This window comes from Benincasa hispida, chromosome 8 (genome assembly GCF_009727055.1).
Source record: "Benincasa hispida cultivar B227 chromosome 8, ASM972705v1, whole genome shotgun sequence".
NCBI classification, from domain to species: Eukaryota; Viridiplantae; Streptophyta; class Magnoliopsida; order Cucurbitales; family Cucurbitaceae; genus Benincasa; species Benincasa hispida.
Window position 1 is genome coordinate 5,075,345 of NC_052356.1, and position 22,375 is coordinate 5,097,719.

The 22,375-nt window shown below is 29.1% G+C and overlaps 1 protein-coding gene across 1 annotated transcript; it reads right to left on the reverse strand.

Moving 5' to 3' along the window:
- Positions 1-21,185: 21,185 nt before the first annotated feature.
- On the reverse strand, positions 21,186-22,041 carry LOC120083145. Its single transcript, XM_039038732.1, has 3 exons — positions 21,937-22,041; positions 21,558-21,816; positions 21,186-21,289 (listed from the first exon to the last, which is right to left on the reverse strand). Exons 1-3 carry the CDS (start codon positions 22,039-22,041, stop codon positions 21,186-21,188), a joined length of 468 nt encoding a protein of 155 aa, XP_038894660.1.
- Positions 22,042-22,375: the final 334 nt, after the last annotated feature.

The following is a 22,375-nucleotide window of genomic DNA, read 5'->3' on the forward strand; positions in this document are numbered from 1 at the left end:
GTGAGATAGACTGACATCCAAATCTAAGTAAAGTAAAACTAAATCTTAAGAGATTTTCTGCATTAAAAAGAAAAATCTGACCTTTTTTTTTTTTTTTTTGAATATGGGTAAATTTTATTTAGACTTCCAAAAATGGAGAAAATATTTAGTCAGTAAATACACATTTCAAAACTTCAGTCAGTGATATACTTAGTAATATAGTTAATAAGTTTATCTAAAACTCAACTCTAAATCAATCAAACAACCTTCATTTAAATGAGTTTCCAATTTTAAATATTTTGTTATCGAGTTCGATAATTTTGAGATCATGAAGAATCAAACGTCAACTTTTTAAGATAGTAACTTGTGTCCTAGTACATGTTTGGTATATAATCTAGATTTTATTTTATATTATTCAAATTCATTGAATTCAACAAATTAGATGTGTTTAGTAGATAATCTGGATTCTGTTTTTAAAATAGTTTTCGAGTCATATGATACAAAATGTGTGGCTTATAAAAAAAACATTTTTATATTTTTAGTGTAAAAAGATTTCATTTTTTTAATTTTAAAATACATACTTATTTTATGCATGTTATAAATTCAACTCTTTTTATTATTATTATTATAGATTATATGATATTACAAAATAATAATTATACAAATTTTTAACTTAAGACACATGTTAATAAATTATTTAATATTAGTAAGTAAGTATAATTGTCCAAAATGAGCTTTAATTGACATGGCCTTCTTTATAGGTTGGAGTTCGATCCTTCATCCTTACAATTGTCGTACTCTAAAACAAAAAAGATGAAATAAAGAAGTACAACGAGTTTTATGGTAATTAGATATATTATCTAACTCATTTATAGAATCAAACAAATATTTGAAAATGTGTAATACAATTCTATTTCATTTTCTCGTTCTCAAACACATTTTTTGAACTTTATGTTAATTAAACTTCTTATTTTCAAATTTTTATTTTTCCATTTTTTACCGTCCATGCCTTTATTGACCCGTTAGTTTATAATGATAGTGTATTTATTTATTTAATAATAATTTATAATAGACAAATTCAATTTGTTTTATTGTTTGAATTAGAATCAAACATTTGAATTGTTTATTAAATATATCTGAAAATATGAAATGTAACTCTATTTTTTTTTCAATTTCTTATTTTAAATTTCTGTTTTTCAATCTTTTTACCACACGTCTTTATTCATCAAGCTATGTTGAAAAATGAGAATCCGAGAACTTGAATTTCTACGTATTTTTTAATAAAAAAAATGGTTTATTTCTTTGTTTTTTTTACCAACAAACATGCTACGTGGTTTGTGTTGGAATAAATAGAATTTGACCCATTTTATTTCACCCATCCATTCCCCACATGTTTTGTTTATATCCAAAATGTTGGCTCATAAGTTATATATATGACCTTTCATTTTGTATTTTCTTGAAAATCATATCTTTCATGTAATCTTTCAAGATAGAGACTTGATTATTACAAATCATCATCAAAATTATAGAGTTTAATTAAGTTTAGTCCTTCATGTTTTAAGTAAATTCCTTTTTTTTTTTGTCCTAAATTTTAAATTTGTATTTCATAAGTTCTCGAACTACTGAAATCTCTAATAAGTTTCCTTTTAACTTTCAAGTTTGTGTCTAACAAATGTCAGATTTATTCAAAATAAATTAAAAACTAACCTATCTATTAGATATAAAATTGAATTCTTAGGTCCTGTTTGGTAGACAATTTGAAATAAGAAGTTTGAAGACAAAAAATTCAAAGAAAATAAAATTGTATTTCATGTTTTCACATATATGTGTTTGATAATAGATTCAAATAATTAGATATCAGTTCGAGAAATTGTTTAAAATGTGTTTGATAATATATTTATAAACCATAAATTTATCGTAGTTATCCACTAAATATTAGGTTAAATATAAACAAACTATTAATTATTAATTTAAAGTTTTGTGTAATTATTATTTTATAATATCGTATAATTTATAATACATTATATAATACATATCTTAATTTAACAAAAATGAATGAGTTTATAAGTTGAAATTCTATATTTATTAACATTTTTATCTTTTTAAATGTAATTTAGCATTTTGAAATTTCAAATTCAAAGTTTGGATGTACTAAACATAAAAATATTGTTTTTAGAATCTACATTTTTTGAATCACAAGATCTGAAAATAGTTTTCACATATAGAATCTATATTACCTAACAAACTCATATTCACTCGATTATAGACCTAAAAACATAAAACATAATTTACACGGTATCTCAAACAAGCCATAAATTTTTAATTTTGTATCTAGTACCTCTAAAGATTTTTAAAATTATCGAATAGGTCAAAAACCTATTAGATACAAGATTGAAAATCAATAAACATACTTCACATAAATATAAAAATTTAAAGACTTATGGGACACTTAAAAAAAATAGGGTTAAATGAACACAAAATTAAATATTCAAAATCGAAATTTATAACTACACAATCAAATTATAATAACTTTATATACAATTTGTTCTTCATTTATTCATTCCTAGTGGTCAAATATTCCACTTAAAATCTTGATTTGATTTTACAATCTGTTTTGTTGGTTAGCTTTTGTATATCAATGTGTTGCATCCACAAAAAGGTGAATTCAACTTTTTTTTTAAAAGGAGAAAATTGTATTTTAACATAGCCTCTAATTTCCTAGAAGTGAAATTCACTTAGGAATATATAGTATATATTAGCATATTAATGGCTTCAAATCTTTCAAATTGATGGAATTTTTATTTCCACACCAACCTCTAGAAGTCTTTTATCTCAAAAGTTATTTCTATACATTCAAAATATGGTCGAATTGATTACACTTTTTTATTTGCTTGTAATGATGGGTCAAACACCAAATGAATATAATTGAATTGACATATTTATATGTTAGTAACCAAAGAATCTCCAGTTCAAATCCCACTTTTATCGTACAAAAAAATGATATCGATCCAATAAGTCACGAGAGTTGAAAGACGTAAATTTAATTAAGGTCGATAGTTCAAAATTGAATTAAGACCACGTTTACCAATTCATAATGAAAATTGGTGTAATCGTAATGAAATTCAATTGACAGATCAATCGTAATGGGCCTCAATCACAAATGTAATTAGATCGCTTTTGATCGCATGTAGCTAACATTAAGATTTTTTTTCAAATTTACTATTACCGTTATAGTTATCTTTACCTTTGAGAGTCAAACGGTAACGATAATGGTAACAGTAAATATGTCAAAATTCATAGTTTTTTCTTTGAAATAGCGATAATAATAGTAACCATGATCATACTCGTAATCATAACGGTAGCGGTAACGATACGACATAATTTTTACACAATTCAATCGATCAGCTCATGTTCGTCATTCAAATCACATTAATTGATTACGAATTCTCAACTGGAGTCCACTTGTCACTACAAATACGACATGTCGGTAAACACTAACAAACGTAAAAAATGGGTTTCATTTTTCAAATTAGTTTTCATTTATTATGATGCACCTTTACGTGTCCTGATTTTAAATGAATTAGCTACTATTAAAACAACTTCGTTTTATTTTTTCAATTATTTTAATTGAATTTATTAATGTTGGAAATATTAGTGGCATCCCTATGATATCATATTACCTATTCTGACTCTCTTCAGTCACATATTTATTTATTTATTTATTATTTTTTAAAATAAAAAAGCTATTTAATATTATATCATTTTACATAGGCCTGGGAAAAATAAATAAGAGTGATATTTAATTCATAAACAATCCAAATGTCTTGTACTAAAAAAAAAAAAAATAAAAAGCCAATCTAAATGTCTTTGTAAGCTTTTGTTGGAGTGGTGTAAAAATATAAATATATAACTATATTATTATCCTCTCTACTCTTGTTTTATATAGCCAAACATATAATTTTTTTTTTACCGCAAGAATATAGCTTATTCTTGAAGTAATATAATAATATTAAATAATAACATTATCATGAATTATTATTTGAGTATAGGCAACAATATTTGGTTATGGATATGTGTATGATTAATCTTTTAGTATACAACCATAAATGACTTTGTAATTTTTTTTTTTTTTTTTTTTTGTTAAATCTCACTAAATTAGGTAATTAAGCATGTGTAGTAAATTTTAATCAAAAGATAAAAGCAATAATGTCACTTATAAAATATAATTAGCATAAGGACAAGATTGAAAATAATGTTCAAACAAAAAGACTAATTAAATATGTAATGTTTGAATTACAAAACTAGTCATATGTATTTTTTTTTTTTTTGATAATTTGTGTATCTATATTCAATCCTCCTATAAGATTGAATTTATTTCTAATAAATTATTCATTCTAGTATAGTTACACATGAATGGTTAATGTGATCTTCTAATTAAGCTAACGAGTGATTATTTGACACTACAAAACATATAAGATTAACCTCCACAGCATAACATAAGGTGAGCTAATTAATTTGTTTTTTATACCCATCTCCGACCTCACTTTGTATAACTAATTCACTTTTATTGTATCATGTTTGTTGTATCAAATCACATCGAGGGGCTGTTTGGGACGCTGAGATTATATAGAATATGGGGAACTCTAATGTCTGGGGAGTTCTGATCAAGTATAAACGATTGAGTATGTTCAAGCATTGAGATAATATACGATACACGAAAGGAAAATGATAGTGAGATACAAAACACATTCCGAAAATAGGCCCACAAACAATTAAAATCGGTGAAATAGGATAATGGGTCTCCAAAAACTGAGATGATATAAGATCTCATGTTGGGCCCTCAAACAACTCCCAAGTGTTAACATAATCAACGAACTAGATCAACACATGTAAATGTCAAAATAGAGCGAAGTCAAATCTAAAAGTGTAGGGAAAAGTAATATCTAGGGGACTTTTAGGACAAGAAGTAAAGTTTTTTAATCGTGAGACCTATAATATAAAGTGTTAATAAGTCGAGAAATGAATGTTTTTTTAGTTATGGGTCAAAGTAGGTTTAATAATTCCTAAGAAATACAAGGAATTAAGTACATTAACAACTCCATTCCTCCGAACTCGTCCCTCATACTCTAAATATTTTGGGGAGTAAAGAGTAAAAACACACACATAATTATAAAAATAGAGATTACCAAACCTTTAATCGATAGTTCGTTTTGAATGATTTTTTCTTTTTACATGATTAAAAAAGAATATTTATTTGTACGTACGTGAAAAGTCATTCTAAATCTGTCAAATTTAATGTCATTAAAGCAAGCAAGAATACAAAAATAGGAATTGGGTATCCAATGGGAATAGCCAAATTATTGAAGAAGTTGTATTATTAATGTGAAAGAAGATAAGACTTTTGTGTGTCATGTCAATGTTAACAACATGGAAAATCTAAAGCCCTAACAACTCAGATCCCATTATTTTATAAACAAAAAAAATTTTACACAAAGCGTACGAGGGAAGTCTATCCCATTTTTTCATTGTATATTCTATCCAAATCTTCCCTAAAAAATAAATAAATAAATAAATAAAATACCCTATAAATTCCAATTCTCTCTTTCTTTCTCTCAAAAATTCAAAACTCATCTCTCTTTTCTTTTCTTTTTTTGTTCCCTCTCAACCCCATGTCTCAATTTCACAAATCCGATCACCAAAAGGCATTAGAAACCCCAAAGCCACCGAAAGACGGTGATCGGAGCAAGGAGGAAGGTGGTGGAGAAGTGTTTTCGGCAGCCGCGGATGGTGACGGAGAGAGTTGTCGAACTCCGACATCTCTTCGACATCGAATTCCGACCGCACGAAGCTGCCCAACGACGCCGAGAAAGCGGAAAGTTGTGAGCAAGAGGAAATTTTCAGATCAAAGCTTCTTTGAGGCCACTGGAAGGGGAGAGGTAGAATCCTTGTTTGACTTATTTTATAGGGTTTCTTCTTCCAAAAGAAGATGTACAAGTGTATAAAACCCTAAAGTGTTTGTATATTTACATATACATATACACGATTAAATTATAAGTTTGATCTATAAATCTATGAGGTCTATTATCTATGGAACTTTCATATATGAAATCCCAATTCTAATAGGTTTAAGATTGTGTTCGATAACCATTTGATTTTTTGTTTTTATTTTTAAAAATTATGTCTACAAATGCTTCTTCGTTTCTAAATTTCTTATTTTATTATCTATTTTTTACAATGTTTTCAAACATCCATTCATATTTTGAAAACTGAAAAAAAAAAAAAACTTTTGCTTTTGAAATTTTTCTAAGAAATCAACTCTTTTCTGTGAAAAAGAATAAAACTATTATAAGAAATGGAAATGAAATATACTTAATAATAAAATCCCAAAAATAAAAAATTAAATAATTATCAAACAAAGATTATGCTCGAATGACTTGTCACATGATCCATAAATAATGTTATGGTTACTGTGGGATGGAATGATGAATAGATAACCGCACGGATTTATTAGACATAAGATTGAAAATGTATAGAGAATATTTATTAGAAATTATGGAGGGAAAACTTAAGTAATTTGTATGTGTAGAATTGTGTTTGATTTGGTAAAAAGAAAATGATGTTTTTGTTGCTATTTCTGATATATGCAAGTTTCATGTAAAGTGAAACAGATTGGTGATGAATTTGAATGACACTTGAGAAGTTTAAGCAAGAAATTAGAGTAAGGAATCTAAAGTGGGTTTGAAAGAAGACTTAGAAAAGAAATGGAAAAGAAAGAACATGTTTGAAGGGGGGGACTATTGGTGTAGATTTATCTGTTGTTGGAAGTTTTTCTTTGGTTTTTTACACCAATATGTCCATGGTTTTCTGTCTTGTTTCTAAAGAGAGAGAGAGGGAATATATCATTTACAAACCAAATACATATAGGAAGAAACAAACAACATATGTAGTACATAATGTGTTCATTTTCTTAGGATTCTTGTTTTGTGTACATAATATGACAACTTTTCTTACACATATATCCTACAACATTAAAGAAATGTATATTTTTATTTAACCAATTGACTTATGTTCAAGTCGATAAAGAAATATCTGACTTATTTACTCACAGTTATGTTCTTCACAATTCAATCAATTGTGAGTCTGCTTATACTTACTGTAGACTTTGGAGTTGTTAATTTTGTACGTATTAAGGTCTCATTTGATAAATTATTTAGTTTTTTTAAAAATTAAGTCTATTTTTTCAACTTCTTATCATGGGTCTTGTTTTTCTGAAGTAAGAAAGTTAATTCTTAGCAAAATTCTAAAAACAAAAACAACTTTCCAAAACTATTTTTTCTAGATTTCAAAATTTGACATGATTTTTTTTAAATGTTAGTAGAAAATAGATAATAAAGCAAACAATTTAGAGGTGAAAATTGTGTTTATAAGTTTAATTTTAAAAACTAAAAAAGAAATGGTTTACCAACTTGGGGTTTAGATCTTGCAAATCTAGATTCATGTAACAATTAATTCAAATTTATGGGTTTATATTTTTTGGAGGAAAATTTTTACAGATAAACAAAATGTCAATCTATTTACATAAATAGCAAAAAAAAAAAAAAAAATCATATAATATCAATGATAAACTTCTATCAGTTTTTATCATTAATAGACATTGATAATTTTCTATCACTGAAAAACACGGATAGATTTTTATCAACCTCTATAAAAGAAGATTAAAATTTTACTTTCTTGTATGAATAGATTCACTTAATTTTCTATTTTTGAAAATCCCCTTTTTGGAACTACAAATTTTAGTAGCCAAACATATGTATCATTTGAATATGAAATTATAATATATAGAGTTGTTGGGTGATTTTAATTTGGATAATAATTCAATTTTATTGCAATATTGTAGGTGTGAGTCAGATAGGTGTAAAACATACTAGAGCAAGGCCTATTCAGTTATTGCTTAATTTTTCTCTGTAAACTATATATATTATTTTCATATTTCATAATCATAATTCAATGCATTTGGTGGATTATTAAAATTTCCATGTAGCCTCAAAATATTGGCAACATTTACTTGAATATGTGGATTTGGTTGTTTGGATTAAAAACACACTTATTTATAGGTTACAAGATCTATTGGTTTTGAAAAATTTCACTCATTTATTTAGGCTTTGTTTGATAATCATTTATTTTTTATTTTATTTTTGAAAATCAAACCTATAAACGTTACTTTCACTTTCAAATTTCTTATTTTATTATCAAATTTTTACTAATGGTTTAAAGAATCAAGCCAAAATTTGAAAATAAAAAAAGAGTAACTTTTAAAAACTTGGTTTTATTTTTAGAATTTGGTTAAGAATTCAACCATTGTAGTTAAGAAAAATCAAATCATTGTAAGAAATGAAGAGGGGATAGTCTTAATATTCATAAAATTAAAAAGAAAATAAAATGGCTACTAAATGAGCCCTTAGTTTTTGTTTTTATTTTTTAAAATTAAGCTTATAGACACTACTTCCGCTTCCATATTTCTTTATTTGTTATCTACTTTTTACTAATGATTTAAAAAATCAAGCCAAATTTTGAAAACTAAAAACATGTAGATTGAATTCAATCATTGTACTTAAAAAAGATGCAAATCATTGTTAACAATGGAAAGAAAATAGACTTAGTTTTTAAAAATTAAAAATAAAAAATGAAATGGTTATTAAATAGGGCCTTAGTTGTACACATGAAAATGAAAAAATTTTTGGAAAAGAATTGCAATTGTTCTAATTTAGTATATGTGAGTAATGTTATTTATAAGACTTCAGACCTGTTTGATTATTATTTGATTTTAGAAAATTGTGTTTATTTTCTCATCATTCTTTTACAATAATAATTTTTACCTTTTTACTGTAACATTTGAATTTTCAGTCAAAATTTCAAAACATATTTTTTTCAAATTTTTATGTAGATTTTTTAAAATATAGTTAGGAAGTAACTAGCAAAATAAATAAATTCATGAATAAAATTAGAGTTTATATACATAATTTTCAAAAATAGATAAATACAAAAAATTATTGGGATGTATTTTGAATATATTTTCAAGTGTTTAATTTAAAAAATTAATTATTTTTAAAGAAATTTGAGTTTTGATAACCACTCAAAATAATTTTTATTTAAACAAAAATGACTTTTTGAAAAATACTTTTTTTTCGAATCAATCCAAATGGACACGGATTGTCCTTGAGAGATTATTATCGGTTCCATTATTCTTCTTTGTCCATATTATAATTTTAAATAGGGAAAATCATATTGAGTGGCAAATACAATTTAAAAAATCAAGGTCGTGACTTTAAGTTTATTTTTTTTAATTGTAAATATGACAAAATATTTTCCTTTTAATTTTCGTGTATTATTTATTCCATTTTTCCCTTTTTAGTAAACAACATTTTCCTATTTTTCTCCTCCGCCTTCAGTTTTTGTAGTATCACATAATTGATATGCATAATTTTAAATATATTAGTTGATTGATATACATAATTTTTAATATATTAGTTGATTGATATACATACAATGGTGGAGTTAGAAATTTTGTAAATGAGGCACAATATAATTATAAAATTATAAAATTTTTTAAAAAGAATATTCATATCTTGATAGATTAACTAATGTAGTACATATTACAACTGCCCTTTACGAATTTTCATATTTTAAAATCGATTTAAGTTTCTTGAATGAAAAAATATGATTCTAAGGTTGGAAAAGTATCTTGTAAGTATGTTTTACGAACTTATCCTATATATTATCATTATTTAAAAAATTTTAGTTCTTAGATCAGGATTTGCATGCAGTTCTACTACATTGATTTTTATATAAGATCTATTAAAGTCATAGTTATGTTTTCTAGAAAACGATGACTTTATGGTCTTTATTGTAATTTTTCTTTTAAAATATCTTTTCATATTGATACAGAGTTAACTATAAAAAAAAGTATTATCATAAAAATATTATGATTTATTACATAGATTTAAAAGTATGAAAATTAAAAAGATTGAGAAAAAAATTGAAACTTGTGAATAATATGATGCATATATCCTATGAGGAACGAGAAAATATCTTTCAACTCTAACTATGAAATTAATTCAAATAAATATATACTAACTACTAAGTAATACAAATTAAGTTAGCAATACATTTTCTAGAATGTTATTAAGACTTGAGAGTGAGAATTTAGGATGAGAAAAATACCTATAATCAAAAGAAATGGCGATAGTTAGAAAAATTAATTGAAGAATTGTTTTTTTTTTTTTTTTTAAATTATTGTCTTAGTTTTTTTAGAAGATTGATAGTATTTTTTACGTTTTTTTTAATATATATATATATATATATAATTATAAATTCCCTTTTTCGCAGACTACGGCTCAACCCAAGTTTGATTTAAAAATAACTTAAATTTAAAAAATTCATTTGAACCCACGACCTGAAAAAACAACGTGTCCCTTCATAGATTTTATGAAAGATAATGGCTTTTATTTATATATATATATATATATATATATAATATATATATATATATATATATATATAGTTTAAATATACTTAATTTTATATTAAAAATATTAAATAACGAGAAGTCGAGGGCCACGTCCTCCTGGCCCTACGTGGCTCCGTCGGTCCTAAACATCAACTTTTTAATTTTCTTCTTCTCAACAATGGTTCTCTTTCTCTCTTGATCATCATCAAGTAAGTTTTTTTTTTTTTTTTTTTTTTTAATAAACCATTAGCCCAAGGTTCCAAGAGATACCCTAATCATATATATTATAAGTATTTCAAATATAAATTCAGTTTCGAGTAAATTGTATGTTGGTAGTCTATCACAAACCAATCAACCTTTAAGCGTATCAACATTATATATATACCATATATCAATACATATGAAACAATTTTTAAGATTGTTAGTATATCAACAATATATCACATATCAATCAACTTTTTAGACTATCAATAATATATTAGAATTATATCAAATATCAAACAACTTTCAAATCTATCGATAGTATATCATCAATGTATCTAACATCAATCAACTTTATCGGCAATATATCTAACATTAATCAACAACTAATTATGAAGTAAAAAATGTATGCTTCATCGTGTAAACACGATGTTCCAAGTGTATAAGTACATTATATGTTAGGTTATAATACATGAGTGTATCAAGCATCAATCAATTAGTACTTAAAGTAAGATATGAGTGTATCAACAGTACATCAAACACACCAATTAACATTCCAAAACTATCAAGAGTATATGTGACATCAACCAATAACTTATTTTAAAGTAGAGCATGAGCGTTTCTTTTATAAACATAATATTTCAAGTGTATCAGTAACATATAATGTATTATACATAAGTATATCAAACATCAATAAGTTAAGACATAAGTGTATCAACAATATATCTAATAATAATCAATATTCAAAATGTATCAACAATATATCTAATAACAATCAATATTCAATCAGCAACTTATTTCGAAGTAAAACATACCTGTTTCATTGTCTAAGTAGATATATAAGTGTATGAATAATATATCTAATATAAGATATGAGTATATTAAACATTAATCAGTAAATATTTGAAGTATATCAATAATAGAAGGGTATATCATTAAGATGATAATTTAAATGAAGTATATCAATAATAGAGGGTATTTTGGACTAACTTTTTAATGATGGGTTACACTTTTATTTGGCTACATTTGCAAAAGAAAAAGCTTTGGAGACAATTTTTTTTTTTTTTTTTGGCTCTTCGTGCAACCGCCCTTCCAAATAGATTATCCTTCGTTTTACCCTACTTTTTATTCTCAATTTTGTGTAACCATCGATATTTGAGCTATATTTTATATTTGGGAATTCATAGAGGTCATGACTATTTTTATAATAAAAATTAGATTGATAACTTTGAGATTTGTTCTATTTGATAGAGTAAACTAATATGCAGTGAAAAAATCAAAATCAATAATCACTCTAATTATAATTAATTTGAGTTCAAAACATGCATTGAAACAAAGTTTCAAAGAGAAGGGTTTCAAGAAATATAACATTTGATGAATATCTTGTATTCCAGCTTCTCTCCATGAATTAGGTCTTCAAAACAACAGAAGACTACCACAGAGACCTTCTCTACTATTCTCTAACTTAAATTGAGAGATGGAATCTCTGAATTTGAGCTGGATTTGAGTGAGTTCAAGAGAGAGTTTGACCTGGAGAGTTTTTTCTAGAAATTTTTCAGAAAAATTGAGTTTGCCTCCCTATTAATCTGAAAATTTGAACATTTTATATGTTCAATTCATGCAAGCAATTAGCATTAATGTCAATTTGATACTTCAAATTGCATTAATGTTAATGCTTAGATGTTCAATTTAGTGGATTAATCCTACATTGTCTAATTTTTTAAAATAAAAAATCATTTTCAAAATAATTAATTAAAATTGATTTTCATAAAATCAATTTTTCATTCAATTTTGAATTTCAAATTTTAAAAAAATGATTTATTTAAATAATTAATTAAATTAATTAATTAATTAATTTAAATAATAATATTTTAATATCAAATATTAAATCAATTAAACACCTAATTAATACAAAATCTTATTCATGTAATTCAATATTTAAATCATTATTTAAATATATTAATTTCTTCAATTTTATTTAATTTCAATTAAATTAAACATTTTAATTGCATCGAATACAATTAATGAAAACCCTAATTGAATTTGAACAATTCAAATTTAAAACCCTAATTTCGAATCTCATCATTTCAAATCCATTCTATGCGCTAATCCAAGATAATTTTACGAGCTAGTAGAGGGACCTTATGGACCTATAGATCATGAGCTCCAACGATTTGAGATTAATTGGCTAAACTCTTTCGGTCGAATTAATCAATATTCGTTAACTATCAAGACACACCACTATAGCTCGATAGTTGTGCTCTCCTTACTGTAGATATATTTCTGTCCATTTTAACCATAAACAGTAAGTCGATCATTCACAGGTCATTCATATTTATAGCTAGGTCAAAATTATCATTTTACCCATGTAAATACATCTTGCTCCTTAAACTTCCACTGATCCTCCATTGAACAATTGGTTTATAGTCCAACTTATAAATCATGACCCTCTCGATCATGAGAGGGTGGAGCCCTATTAATAGAGACCAGAAATCAGTGCTTAAGAGAACAATCTATCTGCTAACCTTAAGTCGGGTAGGAGTGAATTCCATCTTGTAGAACTATGTCCCCGACTATCTATCCGGTCTTATCCCCAAAATGGGAGGCTTATTGAGCAGTGTTGTTGGACTACTCTCATCTATGCAGATCATGTTGGGATCGATGCCCTAAACTCTCGTTGGGTCCTGTAGTTTGTAAACACTTGTATGAACAAACGCTTGTGATGTAATAATATGAGATATTTTCTTCACTGTTGTCTATGAAACATGAGATGTTTTATTTGTATTTACCACAAACCAATAAACTAAGATCACTGGTTGTCGTTGTAACTTAAACATGTATGTGGAGACATACAGGTAGATCATGCTTTAAGTGATAACCAAAATAGTCTGTAGTATATGGATATAGGAGAGAAACCTTATCCTGGTGACACTACGGATGTAACCCGCTTTATAGATAGGTACAAGTGTTGTGACATGCTACAGATGGTCTGATCCTGATCATTCATGTGGAGACATGCGAGCGAGGGTGTCCTATACAAAGGAGTTTGTATAAGACCAGACCACGAAGTATTTAGTCTCGTTATATAACGTCGTTCATGACAGAGACTTCATTTCACTTGGATGACCATAAGTAACATGACCTTAATCTTGAGTGAGTTGGGAACTCCTGCCTTTGAGGGCGGTTATTTGTTTTGCATGGGTATGAGTGGCCAGATTACCGACTCAAACCTACCACTTTGGGGATTCGTCTGATTGGGGAGCTGGGAACTCAGCTACACAAGATGGAATTCACTCCTTCCCCGAAACATAGGTAAGTAGATAGATTGCTCCCTTAAGGACTGGTTCCAAGCTTGAACGATGTGGCGCCACACACTTTTTAATGACCCAAAGGTATCCACTCATAGTAGGACTATGATGTATTGTTTATTAGAGGGATCAGTGGTACTTAAGGAGTTAGATGTAACTATAGGGGCAAAACAATAAATTGGCCCAGTTGTAATTACGAGCATCTGTGAAGGATTATTGTACTATTGACTGGTTATATCCGATGGACACAGAAATATATTTGTAGTGAGAAGAGTGCAACTGTCGGTCTTTAGTATGTTGTTCAAGAGGTTACTTGTTCGTGGAGAAGTGTGTTCATGACTACTGGACGATTGGGTAAATGATCTGGACGAAAGTGAGTTGTTGCTTGTCCAAGTCTTCACGAGAGCGAGAGACCTGTGAAAGAAGAGTTCTTCAAAGGTAAGTCTCTCACTTTTTTTGTATTTAATTTCTAAAGCATGTCGTAATTTTATTAAAGATGCATAAGTAGTTTGTATATTTGTGAATGCTTGTAATTCTATCACAATGAATTTGGATCGATCGTACTTCCGCTCATGGGTTCTCTTTGATAAGAGTTCCTTCAGATCAAAGGATAATCACGAATAAACAGGAGTTCGTAGTTAGCTCAGGATTAAGATTGAGTTACCCTAGGTCATTGAATTTGAAATAGTTAGTTTTAACAGTAAATGGTCATTATAAAGAAAAGTGACTATTTCGAGGTCCGGTCTTATGCAAACTCATTGCATAAGATGCCTCACTCACATGTCTCCACATGAAAGATTTTGGGATCACATCATTTGTATTAGTATACAAAATGGACCGCATCCAATAGTGTCAACGGGATGAGGTACCCAATCTCATCTATATACTTATTGACTATTTTGGCTATATGTTAAAACTTGATCTTCTTTTTATGTCGCCACATAAAGTTAAAGTATTCATATTATAGCCATGGATTTGTTTATTGGATTTTTGTAACAGAAAGCAATATCAATAACAATTTATTAAATAAAATACTCAATAATACTTTTATTGATAAATATAATATGTTAACAATATTTATGAACTGCGAGTTTAGGACATTCTCAACACTATTTTGGTCCCTAAACTTTTAAAACACCTATTTTACTCCCTAAACTGTTAGTTTGTGTATATTCTAGTCCTTGTTAATTCTCTGTTAATTAGTTAATAGATTAGTGATGTGACATCTAGTTTAAAATAAAAATGAGTTTTTTATTTTCTCTTAAGCATTACTCTTCTTTGAAGTTATACCTCCCTTAAACCTCGTGTATGAATCTTGGAATCATCTATGGGCTCTCTTTAGCAATCCATTTTCTCTACTTTCTCATCCCCATCTCTTCGTATAGTTACTGATTATTGGTGATTGTTCTCTTATTCTCAATTCTTTTCTATGATTTTTTTATTACAAATTTTTCCTTTCATTTATTTCTCTAAAAAAATACAAAATTGAAACATTTCTTCCTATATCTCAAACGGTGCAAAATATAAGTTTTAAGCTTCCCCTTCCCTCTCTCTAAAAATTTTCATATTAAAAACATTTCATGAGAAGTTGCTAAAGCATAAGCTTCCCTCTTTCTCTCGCTGACAAGTTACAAGGAAGAGAAACTTCCCCCTCCCTCTCTTTTTTCTCTCACAAAAGTCGAAGAAAACACCCCAAACTCATCTCCCTTCTATAGTTTCTCTATCTAAGAAGTTACAAAAATACAAATTACTCTCTCTAAGAAGTTTCACAAAAAAAAAAAAAAAAAAAAAAAACTTATCTAAGAATTTACATAAACACAAACATACAAACTCTCTCTCTCAAGAAAGATGGTGGAGGGAGAAATTAGGAGAGAATTTTGCATAAATATTAATAGAAAATGGAGAAATTAGGACTATTTCCTCCAAATAGATCATTGGAAATTGTAAAGACCCCTTTTTCTACCCTATAAAGAGAATGAGAATAGACTACCTAAATAAAATTCACCTCTTTCCTAGTAACAAATCATCAATATGGATATTTTTTATATATATTTTAAATTAGATGCCACATCACCAATCTGTTAACTAATTACTAGAGAATTGACAACCTGGATTAAAATAGATATTTTAAAAGTTTATAGACTAAAATAAATATTTTAAAAGTTTAGGTACTAAAATAGAACCAAACTTAAATATTAGTGGGTCAATTATTTATAATTTAATAAATTAAATTAATAAAATTATTATTACAAATATATGTATGTCAGGTCCAAAATGACAGCTCATCATGAGGTATCCCAACTTTAGAAGCTTTTGTTTTGCTACAAATTCACCAATTCTAGCTAACCCATCATCAAGTTTCCTAATTCATGACATAGGAAAGAATATTTGGATCTATAGTCATGGAAGAAATTCAACTCATTCATTCTGTTCAGATAAACAATAAGAAATTTTAATAGGAAATTAATCGAATAAAAATAATAATAAATTATTAAAGCCTATGACATAAGAAATTTTAACATGCAAAAATCTTCTCAAAGTGAGGAGTAAGAAACTATCGATTCAAGGCAAAATCTCTACTATAATTTTAGTAGGCTACAACGAGTTTTCTTTAGTCTTAACTAGAGGCATGCAACATTTGATATCTCATCAAGATAATAAATCTTGACAATAAACGACAATAATATAAGAAATAAATTGTAAAGATCTCACTTGAAGTATTGACACCCAACCACCTACTAATTTGATTGCTGATAGTTTCGAAAGAAATCTCCAATACTACTCAGACTAAAAACTCTCGTACCAAAAACACATTGTCAAAAGTTCAACTCATTCAAACCATATGAATTGACCTTAAAAAAAAATGCTGAAAATCATAATGATGCGAATGAGCTTTTTGCTATTTACTTTATAATTTCTCTCTAATGTGTCGTCTCTTTCTCTCTCTCTTTGACTGGTGATGTATTTCTAAAATAAACACTAAATGCCTTTATAGGCCTAATGGATGAACTTTCTGCACGAAGTGAAAATAATCCTAACAAATATCCTCCTTTACATTATGTGGAGCAACTTTTTTCATTAACAAAACGAGACTGCAAAACTCAAGCTTTTTCTCTTTGTAGATTCTTCATCAACTTACCAAATCTATTATATGTGATCCATATATATTTTCTTAAGCTCAAATAGTCCATCTTTCTATGCATATCTCATCCAACGATACCTCACATATATATATTTAATTTCAGAATGTAGTATAGAATTTTTACCAAGACGAATATATACTACTCTAATATCTCATAGTAACTACCATTTTTACTTTAGTCAAGTTCTTGTATAAACCGTCATGATTGAAATTTGGAGTTGTGTAGTTGGTGGCTTGCAAGAGTTGTGAGTAGTTGTTGATGTGAAAAAATTATGTAGTGGTTAGAGTTGTGTCGTTGTTGGTAGTTGATTTAGAAATTGTTTGTTTAAGAAGGAATGGTACCACTACAAGAACACATGAGATTTGATGTCGGTTGGAAAAACTAAAACGGACGTACAATGTCGGTTTCTTTAAAATAAAACAGATCTTTAATGTCGGTTTTAAACTGATATTGTAAGCATATCTATAATGTCGGTTTAAAACCGACATTGTAGGTGATCCTCTCTTCTCAATCCCAAACAATTTTTAATATTATTTTTTGTTTCCCTCCCTCTCCATTTTCATATAGTTTTTGTTTCTAAAAAACAAAAGAAGAAACACCATCCCAAGTCTCATTTTTTCCTTATGGAGGTATTTGGCTTACCAACATGAGTTGAGAGTTGGTATAATAGATGAACTCATTGTTTGGTCTACCAACTTTAAATGTTAGTGGAGTTTAGTTGGTATAATAGACGAGCTCATTGTTTGGCCCACCAATTTTAAATGTTAGTGGAGTTTAGTTGGTATATCTTATCAACTCACCTGAACTCACCCTAACTCTCCCTTCTTCCCATATTTTCAATGGCTCCACCCACCGGTCACTGTCACACTCTGAGAACTAACTCTGGGCTCCAACAACTACCTCCGATGACAACTCCGACGACTAACTCCGGCTCCAACAACCACCTTCGATGACAATTTTGACGACGAATATTTTGACTCCGACAACCACCTCTGATGATAGCTCTGACGACCAACTCCGAGCTCCAACAACCTTTGTACGACCAACTGTGATAACCAATTCTGACCTTCGACAACCACCTTCAGCGATCCAACTCCGGCGACCACCTTCGCGCTACCAACTCTGACAACCAATTGGCTTTGATAACAAACTTCGATGACCAACTCTGACAACTACCTTTGTAGGCTCCGGCAACTACCTCCAACTACAAACTTCGATAAAAATCACCTTCGATGTTCTTCTTTGAGCGAGCAACTCCGACGACCAACTTGAGGCTTCGATAACCACCTTTGACGACAAACTTTGACAACCAACTTTAATACAACCTTCATGTGACTAACTTCGGACTCCGACAGTCACCTCTGACTACAATCTCCAGCGAAAATCATATTCGATGATCAAGTTCAACGACCACTTTCGCCTGATCAACTTCGGGATTCAAAAACCATTTCCGATGACAAACTTCGACAACCAACTCCAAACACCTTCATGTGACCAACTTCAGACTCCGACAACTACCTCTGACTACAACTCCAACAAAAATTATCTTAGATAATCAACTGCGACAATCACTTCCGACTACTATAAGACTGATGACTGCTAAGGTATGTTGTAGGGTTGTTGATTATATAAAAGGTATTATTTTGTCTACATTAAGTGCAATTTTATACGTAATGAATTCACATATCAAACAAGTGTTAAGAATATTTAGATGAAAAGTATGTATGTAGTTGACAAGTATGTAATATATAAAAAAAAGCCATAAAATAATTTTTTTTTTTCATTGAACATTTTCTAGCAAGAATTAGTGAAAAATAGAGTTTTTTTCTTTGATGATCATCCAAAGTTAGAGGAAATGAAAGTGAAATTATTGAAGAAATGTGGTGACATTTCATTGGTTGTTACGATGATGGGGGAGATTTAATTAAAAAAAAATTCATGACATAGTAAAAATATAGAGTAACAATAGGAAGAAGAAGGAAAAAAAAAGATGATAATGAAATTTATGGAGAAAAATTAGTTAGAATCAAAAGTTTTGATTTCACTTGAGTTTATCATTTTATTTAACCATATTTCTACCAGAAATGTAATGTGTTAATTGTTGTTCATAGCCCAAAAAAAAAAAAAAAAAAGAGAAAGAAAAGTTTTAAAAATTAAAAGAAAAAAATCGTAATCCATATTTTATTCAAACAAAGATAGGTAAAATTATTGATTAAAAAGGTTTTAAAACAAAAATAGTAATAATAAAAGCATATTATTTAGAGTTCAAAAAACTGTATAAGAAATCCAGACATATGAACTAAATCTGCACCCCAAACACAGAGATATGAACTTAGACCAAATAATTTTGTATCCCAAACATAGACATATGACTCCATAGACCTATAAACTCGAGACATCTTATCTCAACTCAGTGTCCCAAATAACCCATATTTGTTTCATTTCTCTCCCTTTCTCTCAATGACTGAAATTGGGGGTCTTCTTTTTCTTCGAGCAGCTCCACCATTCAAGCAACACAACTCCATCCTAGGTCTGCTACCTTTCTGCTTCTTGATTTTTTCACTCTCATAACAAATCACAAACAAAATTTCATTGTTTCCAAATGTTTATTTCTCACTCTCACAAAACTGAAACATTTCATCTTCCTCTTGATTTGCTCCAAATAGCTACGATAGTGGTGGAGGTGAATACAGAGGAGGTGGTTATGGTGGTGGCAGCGGATCTTAAGGAGGGTGGAGAAACTAGTGGAGTTTTACGAGTTTTTTAGCTTTTGGTTTTTAAGTAGTAATGTGATGAAAAATAATCTTATTAGTAGGATCTTTCTTTCGTTTTCATTTTGGTGGCTATGTTTACTCTTTTTCGTTTGGATGCTCTTTTTTTTTTTCTTGACTGATTACTAATGGGTTTCGCATTCCTCATTATCGCTCTATTTTAGGATTAAAAACATTTACACAAGAAAATTAAGTACAGCTCTTCGTTCTCGCAAAAAGAGCACCTCAAGACTTGTTATCACAAGATTCTTCTAATTTGGGCATTTGAAGAGTCGCAAAATCGCAAATGACACAATCATCTAAGTTCTCACTCGCAAGGTTGGTATGTGCATCTATGTCTTCTCAGTTTAACACTACAAAGGTTTTCATTAGATTGCATATTACTATTGCTACATCTTTGCTGTCCAAGCCAATATTTGAAATGGAGAGCTCTTCAACAATAGTTCTATACCCATTACGAAGCTATTTTAGAGATATTAAGTTGCCTCCTTTATTGATAAAGATTGCTCTCTATGATTGATTTACTTGCACCTTTTGTATTGATATGAAGAAAGTAACAGGTTCATTTTTGGCCTTTTTTACCAACAAATTGTCAAAATGCTTTAATTGTTCAAAGTACTATATTGTCTTTGTGTGACATTTTCTGCTGTCCATGACTATGATTTTTTCATTCACAATCACAAATTACTCAAAATTAATAGTAAAAAACAATTCAAGAGTCAGAGGAGGCTGTATGCTTGAGGTTTGAAACTCTTCTGTCGTTTACCGTGTAGACGAAGCTCCAAGAACTAAACGATAGTTCAATTATGTAAACAATAGGACGAAGTGCTAGATGATCATGTAGATGACAGTTGATTGGAGCTAAACAATTGTATAGACGACAGCCAAAGAGCTAGACAAACGTATAGACGACTGGATGTGGAGCTAAACAATCGAGTACATGATACGATAGGAACTATACGATCGTGTAAACGATACTTTAGTAAATGCTAAATGATTGTAGAGTTAGAAATAAAGAACATAGGAGTTTAAGTGGTTCGGCCAAAGGCCTACGTCCACTGTGCAAATCGGGAGGGTCTCTTTTATTACTTCTTCTTCAAAGTTATTACAGAATAAATGCCTTGTTCTCTCTCATTTTCTTATTCTATTATTCTCACATTCGTTTTCCTTTATATACACAGGCGCAATGGTCAACGATAAAGCTCTGATGGTTACAACACATAACAGAAAGAGGTCGACAATGGTTCAACTGCCTGCAATCTTGTTTTCCTTGTCTTCAGTTCTTTCTGTAACAATCTCCACCTTTGTAAGCATCCAGAGTACCTTTCCCCCTTTGCTTGTTGAGCTGACTTGAGCTAACCTTTTTTAGGTAACTCGAACCTGAGAAGGTCCAAGCATTGACCAAGCTTGTTTAATAGAATTTTTTTGGTTAGCATATTAGCTGCATTATCTGAGGTATGAATCTTCATTACCTCAACTTCCTCTTTCTCAATCTCTTGTCTGATGAAATGATCTTTAATGTCAATGTGCTTGGTTCTGCTGTGAACTATTGGTTTTAGATAGGTAAATTGTGCTCTGGTTATCACAATATATTTTGACTTTGTTTGTGTTATGCTAAAATCGTTTAGTAAATCTTTTAGCCACAAACCTTCATTCACAGCCTCAGACAGTGTAATAAACTCAGCCTCTATTGTGGAAAGGGTCACAATAGGTTGTAAACTAGCTTTCCAGCTTATCAACCCCCATAGGAAAACACAACCTGATAGAGAATGCCTTTTGTCCAAATCCTCTGCATAATCTATATCTACATAACCATTCACTTCATCATTGGATGACTCATTCTGTCTATATAAGACTCTTGCTTCCTTTAATGAGCATAGATACCTCAGTATCCACTTGACTACTTCCTAATGTCGTTTACCAGGGTTTACCATGTACCTACTGACCTACTTGTTGTATAGGATAGATCTGGCCTGGTAGAAGTCAAGGTATATAAGAGATCTCACTACTTTAGAATAGGAAACAACCTTCATATGGTTTATATGCTCTTCATCTGTACTTTGTAGACTATTTTCAACTGAAAGCTTGAAATGAGGTGCAAGAGGAGTGCCAACTAGTTTAGCACTCTCCATTTTGAACCTTTGCAATATTTTAGCACAGTATTCTGACTGACTTACTTACAATCTGCCCTATTTTCTGTCTCTCTCAATCTCAATGCCTAGGATCCTTCTTGGTTCCCCTAGGTCTTTCATATCAAACTCTTTCTTAAGAAGCATTTTAACTTGCCTCAACTCTTCTTTGGAACTCCTGGCCAGCAACATGTTATTTACATAAAAAGGTAGATAAACCAATTCCTTGAAGCTACCGGAGTTTGTACAAATACATCAATCATATGAGCTTCTTTTGAACCCCATTTTGGAGATCACTTCATCAAACCTCTGATACCAACATCTTGGTGACTGCTTG

Excerpts from the sequence above, each read along its gene's own strand:
- LOC120083145 (XM_039038732.1), bottom strand. The coding sequence starts at position 22,041 with ATGGAGAGTGCTAAACTAGTTGGCACTCCTCTTGCACCTCATTTCAAG. Across the intron at positions 21,817-21,936 it reads AGCATATAAACCATATGAAG|GAAGTAGTCAAGTGGATACT; the intron begins GTTGTTTCCTAT and ends AAACGACATTAG. Across the intron at positions 21,290-21,557 it reads GTCTGAGGCTGTGAATGAAG|GTTCGAGTTACCTAAAAAAG; the intron begins GTTTGTGGCTAA and ends GGACCTTCTCAG.